The 7,639-nt window shown below is 35.8% G+C and overlaps 1 protein-coding gene across 1 annotated transcript; it reads right to left on the bottom strand.

The window, feature by feature from the left end:
• Nucleotides 1-294: 294 nt before the first annotated feature.
• Nucleotides 295-2,641, bottom strand: LOC130734634 (eukaryotic translation initiation factor 5A-5). Its single transcript, XM_057587144.1, has 5 exons — nucleotides 2,419-2,641; nucleotides 1,919-2,041; nucleotides 1,731-1,787; nucleotides 797-871; nucleotides 295-577 (listed from the first exon to the last, which is right to left on the bottom strand). Exons 1-5 carry the CDS (start codon nucleotides 2,539-2,541, stop codon nucleotides 476-478), a joined length of 480 nt encoding a protein of 159 aa, XP_057443127.1. The 5' UTR covers nucleotides 2,542-2,641; the 3' UTR covers nucleotides 295-475.
• Between the last annotated feature and the right edge of the window lie 4,998 nt (nucleotides 2,642-7,639).

Here is a 7,639-nt window from a genome sequence, read left to right as displayed (position 1 = left end):
GCCCGTGAAGAACCACCTAGGATTTTTTCGAATTAAGGTATACACAGTCACTAACGATTGACAGTAATGTTGATTCTTCTTAGTTAAGCAAGTGTTTACTTGGGTTTCTTGGTAAACAAATATCCCACGAGCAATCTGGGGACTGGAGGTCCTCTAGAACTCTTTTAGTGAAAATGTTTTAAGGATCAAAGTTAATTTAAAAGAATTAAGATTTAAACTGAATGTGATATAAGAAAACAGCAACAATTTTACAACTTTTTGTGTTTGGAAAATAATCCTTGGCAATAAATAGGATTTTCCATCTGAAAACAGGGTTGTTGTATTTTATAAGAAAATCTGGGGAGAACATGGAAAGCAAAAAATGTCAGAGTTTCTGTCACATCCATAAACATTGTTGGCAAGACTAGTCTGACTAGAGTCCAGTTTAACAAGATACAAAAATATCATTTTCTTAAATAAGAGACAGCAAACTGCCTTACTTTGGCCCAATATCCTTCAGGGCACAAATCTGCTCCTCACCCATTGCAGACATAACGCTCAAAACAAGGTCCTTACCCTCAGCAAACCCATCCTTTATCTGCATTGGACATTATAAATGGGAGACAACCAGTTAGAGGAATAAAAACAATCAATAAACAGATGAATATAATAGAGGAATTACAGGGATATCTCACTATCTCAATTCAAAAGAATCAAGGGATACAATACAAGGAATTATCGGAAATATTTTCTAAAATGCATGTAAGCTTTAGCAGACTCTGAATCCATCAAGACAAAACAGTAGATTTACACAAACCTGAGAAAGTAGAGCCTCATCAGTAGGGAGCTTGAGGTCATCCTTGGTGTTCCCATTTTCAGTAAGCAGGCTCAGCTATAAAATGACATCATTCAAGTAAAGATTTAGACAACAGTAACAACAGTGGGTGAATCAAAGGAATGTCAACTAAAAACGATTTACAGTAAAGGGAAAAAAAAAGAATTTGACTAATACACTGAGGAGTAATTTAGATGGCAGAACCATTGATCAAGAAATCAGTCATTGGGATCATGTATTTTTACACATGTATAACATATTATGATGTTCGTAAAATCTGAACAATTAATTTCTCAATTAACCATTAGTTTCTAATAGCTAAGTACCTGGTTGGATGCAAACTAAATAGCACTTATCGGAGCTTATTTAGGTTGCGTTCGGTAAAACAGCTTATTTAAGCGCTTATCTCACATGTACTTATTCATAAGCTAATTTGAAAACTATTTGAAATAAGCTGAAAATAAGTTATAGATACGCATAAGCAAGTTTTTCATAAGCTAATATGAACAACTTAAGAAAATAAGCTCAAAATAACTTATAGGTAGGCCATGAGCTATTTACATAGGAAAATGCTAAATGTCCAGATACCGAAACGCAATAGTACAGGTGGCCTCCCCTGATTAGTTTTAATTTTACTTTTGTACAAATAATCTACCTATGATTTCTGACAATGAAATACTTTGATTGGCTACGTCAAAAACAATTTCGTACTATATAGCAATGCTGATTTACATAAGCTCCCCCAAGCACTTGCATATGCACTAATGCTATAAGATAAAGCTCAAATAAGCTCTTTCAAATAGGGCTCAAGTACATTTTCTAGTACTTAAGCTCCAACAAGCCTATACCCAAATGATCTCTAAGTCCAACTAGAAAAAGAAAAGCAAAACAAAAAAAAGTACAAATAGCAACTCACAAATCCATCCTCAGCAATATCAATCAACTGGTAGTCAGTACGATTCACATGAGGAACCTGAAAAAATTAAAAAAAAAATACAAAAAGAGATTATGTATCTAGCAAAAGTTCCATTAAACTGTCATCATCATCTGCGAAAGAATTCACGAGAACAAAAAAAAAACACGAAACATGAGAAGGTGTCATACATCACAATTGTGGGAAGAGGGAACAATATCCTCAAGCTTTTTGGCAGTGAAAATATCAATTGCAACAAAGTGGCACTTAGCATGACCATGCTTACCAGTCTTGGAGGTTGAAACCTCAACAACCTATCCATCCACAAACAAACAAACAACAAATCCATCATCAGTATACATACAGAAAATCAAACCCATGCCCAAAACACCACACATACCAATCAAATATCAATTGAATGCAAAAATCAAAACACCCATCATTATTAACAACAACAACAATACATGAGAGTTAAAATTAAACCACTTTGGAACCCAGATTTCAATTTTCAACAGAAATTAAAACCTATTTACAATAGATCTCAAAGGGCAAATCATCAAAAAAAAAAAACATCCCAAAACCTAAAAATTATAATGAATTGAAACAAAAATGAATGAAAATCAAAATGAAATTGATGAAACGATGAAGAAAACAATGAATCGCAATAATGAGATTGAAATCTGAATTTCACCTTGCAGGGACGACCCTTGATGACGATGTAACCGCTTTTGCGGATGGTGCCGGCTTGCTGAGGATAGGTCTTGGAGGCTCCGGCGTCGGCCTTTGACTCGAAGTGGTGCTCCTCGTCCGACATGACTCGACTCGACTCGACTCAGGTAAACTCACCGATTCGACTCAGAGATTGCGAAACGAGATGAAGAGGAGATTGGGGGCGGAGAAAACCAAGTCCAAATCGATTTATATACATCAAATCGAATATTTTTTTTTTATATTTTCCTTACATTTTTGAATCAAGTCTAATCTTAATTTTCTTTTTCTGTTTGTTTTTATTTTATTTTTTATATTCCTCTAAGCAAACTACTAGGGGGCGTTTGTTACATGGGTATATAAAGCATTCCCGGGAATGATGGGTGTGGGAATGAAGATTCCTTTGTTTGGTAGAAGATTAGGAAAAAAGATACCCAGGCATGAGATATTCTCGGGGAAAAGATTTTAGTTCATTTCAGCAACTCTGCATTCCTGGCTTCAAGGGTGGGTATGCAAGATTCCTGGGAAAGTTGCTAAAGTGGGTGAGTAAATTTAGGATTGAAATTTCATATTTACCCTTCTATTAACCCACGTTCCGTCAACCCACGTTCCCTCAATTTTTGCTGGTTCTTGTTGCAGAATGGGTCGCACACTTTGGCACCATTTATACTTCCAATTTACATTTTCTTCTCTGCGTGTGGCAGCTTGTTACACAACCAGTTTATTATATTTTCTAGCACTGTGGTGATACTAATTTTTTTACTGGTTTTTTAGTTACGTGCAAAGTCATGAATAACCAATGTTTTTTTACTACGAAACCAATGTATGAATAATGTTTGTATAAATGATATCTATAAAAATACATTTATTTCATAATATAAGCATAATAATCACGTTATTTTTATTTTTATTCAATTTTTAATAAGTCCATTTAAAATATGTATATAATTTACAGTAAGGATAACTTGGTAATTTCATTACCTATTCCTGGGAATATGCATTTCTAACCAAACGTGTTTTATAATTATGCCCAGGAATATAAAAAGAGATTCCCGGGAATTAAATTTGTTAACCAAACACATTTTTTAATGATTCCCAGGCATAACATTCCTATCTTAATATTCCTGGGAATCCTCTTACCCGGGTATCATTTTTCATAACTTGTAACAAACGCCCCCCTAGGGTTTTGGTTCCCATTCTTGCTGTGCATATCTCTAGAGAATCAAGTTGTGGGCCCACTCTCTCATTCTACGGTTCCAGCTTTCCATTCGATTCTTTTCACTAAGAAAGATATTCACAATCGGTAGTCGTGAGACTAATTTCTCACTTCATACAGGAGATTCGTTCAAAAGTGTTTTCTATTTCAAGAGTAGAGTGAGGATTCGAACTATCAACTACTTGTTTAGGGGATGGGTAACTCACATGGTTGAACTAATAGTAATTGTAGGTGAAGCGTCAGAATTCAAATTCCAAGCAAGGATAATTTGTATTAATTTTTTTTGTGGTTACAAATTTGTATTAATTACTAACAACTAACATTTATTCTTTAGTTAGTTTTCTTTGTCTTTGTTAAATTTCCGGTGTATCAAAAAAAAAAATTTATCTATAGTTAAAAAAAAACATTTAGCTCAGATTAAAAAAAACATTTAGCTGTAAAAAAAACTACTTGTTTAAGGAAAAAAGGGTTGAATCGCTGGGCCATAAATTGAATTAATTTCTTTATTTTTGAACAAAGAGAAAAGAATATGCATCTTCTTGTCATGAGTAGTACCAATCAAATCTTTTATGTCCTCGTCAACTATATAGTCTCATACCTATACATTCTCGGAATACCTCTTGTTCGCGTGTGATATCGGTTCATTCATGTGTCGCTCCGCTTAGAAGCCTCCCAGGAGCCGCTCCTTGTCTGTGCCTCACAACACCTGCAACCACTCTCTTCCCTCGTCGACCCCAGATGTCACATCGTACCTATAGGTGAACATAATCTTCAATAGCCACATTATTCTTCCATATACGAGCAATCTCGTGGCAACAAGGAATACCCCATAAGTCCCATCTTCTGTATGCACATGTTTTTTCTTCCAAATTGACAACATATTTATCAGACCCCTTTGACACATCAAACAAAGAATACTTCGCATATCCTCGCCACATAGGTATCCACCCATCTTACTACTTCTTTATGGCTTTAACCTTCTGCTGGATCATAGGGAAAATTACACCTATATACCTTAACATTAGGTTTCTTTGCTTCACAATCCTTCTAGTGATATAAAACTTGAGTTATTCAATTAGTTAATAATAAGCTTATTTCTGTATTCAAGAATTTCCCTGTTGAATGCTTCACACATATTGTTGACCTGCAGGTTACACAAGGGGTAGGTATTAAATACTGCCCAACTCCACATCTTTGCTGGTATCACCATATTATCTCTCCATGCTTCTTCATTTAATATCTTCATGTTTACCATTGCCTTCTCAAATTTTGGCATTGTACTTGCTCGAGTTGCAACCCATAGTTCCTCTTTCATGTCCTCACCAAGGTACTTTTTTCTCTAATTCCAATATAAATGCTTGACACATAGCCTATGATCCACATTTACATCTACTTCCTGCAATGTGGGGACCAAACCTTGGAATCAACTTCAAGTGAAATATTTAAGTACAAATAACACAACTTAAAGTAAGTATAGTAAGTAAATAATCTCAAGTATTTTCCGTTGATCTGAAATTGATGACCATTAATTAGGTTGAACACTGTTCAAGTCAACCATCAGTAGTTCAACAAACTAAGCCCATGATTCATTACTTTCTGCCTCCATAATTGAAAATGCTGAAGTTGGTTAGAGTAGCACAAGAAAAAGGGGGTTTGAATTGTGTCATCTAAAACTTGGGTTTCCAAACGATAGAATGAAATGTTCTCTTGGTCGATACCGTTTGGTGTTGTGGAAGTAAAGGAGTAGGAAAGTAGACGATGCACACCAACAAATTTTATACTGGTTCACCCCAGAACGATAGGGCTACAACCAGTCCCACACAGCACCGGGATTTCACTATGCAAGTATCAAGGAATTCTCCTTACAAGTATTACCCAGGACTTCTCCCAATGAGTATTCGACAGGACTCCTCCAAGTATTATTTCACTGCCTCTTCAGGCATTGAGTATTATCCAGGACTCCTCCAAGTATACTTTCATTGCCTCTTCAGGAGCTGAGTCTTAGACAAGACTCCTCCAAGTATTCTTTCACAGCCTCTTCAGGCATTGAGTATTAGACAAGACTCCTCCAACTAAGTATTCGAAGGACTCCTCCTTTACAAGTATTAAACATGACTTCTCCCAAACGATCTTTTCAAAACCATTTCATCTACAAATAATATATTCTAATAAGAGTGATGGTAGACACATTTAAGTTCATGAATCATAATTATGTAAAAGAATCTTTAGGAGATTTTCAACTATGAACTTATGCTTTATGTTCGATTACATGATAGAGATGTAAAAGAATTTAACTCTAATGAATATCTACTCTACATGTTGAAGCAGACAATGATGAATGATATGATTATGAAGTACATCATCGATGTCTGAGGTTGAGCACTGTGACTTCTTTTCACGCTTAAGTGATTTGAGCATAAAGCTCAATCCATGTGAGCATAAGCGCTACCTCCTCCAGTCTTCACTTCTTCCCTTTATACTTCTGAATCTTCTATGAGTAAAAAGTAGTCGTTGCGGCCCGTTTGAGCGTGGAGTTCACAAAGCTTCTAGCCGTTAGATCAAACATCACAAATGTAATATCGTCAGAGCGTGGACCCTATGCCGTAAAGATGTAATCTGTCATGTAGTAGGTAGCAAAGGTATGTGTTTCTATCCGTTGGTGTAGAGATATGAAAAATGATAGTGAAACCACATATCTTTTCTTCACCATAGCATTGTGTCAGATATTTGATTTTCAACTTGAATCTTCTGCACAAAGCTTTCTTAGGCTTTATCTTCATGGGAAAGTTTTACTTGATTTGACTTTGTAGTTCGCTGGAGTGAGACTTAGACTTCTTAGACGATCTTTTGCTTCTTTCGTCTTCAGACAATCATTCTTCTGTTCTTTAGACGATGAGTGTGATTCTTCTTTGGCTCAGACGTTCTAGCACATTAACTCATGTATTCCTTTCTGATGCAGAAATCTTCAAATGATAATGGACGTTGAATGTCTCTGAAGTTCTGCTTACCATACTTTCCTCAGCCTATGCCCTTTCTTTAGCCAATCTTCCTTTAAAAGATTTATCAGCTTGGCGCATGCTTCATTTCTTTCGTCCGTTGGTCATTCAATATAGGATGCTTTTAGCTTTGACCAAATTCTTCATTCTTCTTCAGAAATGGATTGTCTAGAATGCATGAGTTGAATAAATGAGAGTAGGCGTAGACAATAAGCTTTGCTCCATTTCTTCATCCTTTTGATGAGAGAGAAAGAGAAAACTTTGATGTAGACATGTTTCTCTAGTTTCCTTGGTCAGCGTGCTTTGTAGAGTATCACGTGATATCCTCCCACTTGGCTTTCTCCTCAATAGTGTCAGAGATATTTCCATTTGAATATGTCACTCTTTTCTTTAGACACTATTTTCTTTAATCAGTCTTGAGATAGACGTTGCGCTCTAGACGTTCCATGCAGTCTTCTAAGATGATCCAATGCCTTGGCTTGTTCTTGCATAGTTTGTTCTTGAAGTTCTTGATCTTCTTCTTCTGTAGATGTGCTTTGAAGCTTTGGTTGAACTTGCATAGTTTCTCCTCAAGCTTGATTGCTCTTGTAGATATATGCTTGAAGCTTGAGCTTTTCCTTGTGAAGATGATCTATGTTGTTCCTATTTTTTTTGTTTTCTACATTTTAGCTAAGATGTTTTATCTGTCAAGATGGGGGACATGATGCTGGAGCATCTGGTGCAACATTTTCCCCTGCGTAGCTTTTGTGTGTTGTGTGTGTTTTCTAGAAACTTTGGATTGATTGACGTGATCAACAAGCTAGGGTTGTTGAAGAAGCTTTTGCGTGTATATCTGAAAATATATCAAGTGTAATCAAATCTGCTGAACAAGATTTGATTTGGTTTAAATTGTAGAAGATTATATCCTTGTTCCAGATTTGTTTTATGGACTCAGTATTCATTCAAGCCCATTAAAGATCAAGGCCTGCAGAAGAACAACTATTTAAGGAGTG

Source organism: Lotus japonicus, chromosome 1 (genome assembly GCF_012489685.1).
Source record: "Lotus japonicus ecotype B-129 chromosome 1, LjGifu_v1.2".
NCBI lineage: Eukaryota > Viridiplantae > Streptophyta > Magnoliopsida > Fabales > Fabaceae > Lotus > Lotus japonicus.
Note: the sequence above shows the minus strand (reverse complement) of the source record. Positions and strands in the feature narration are given on the sequence as shown.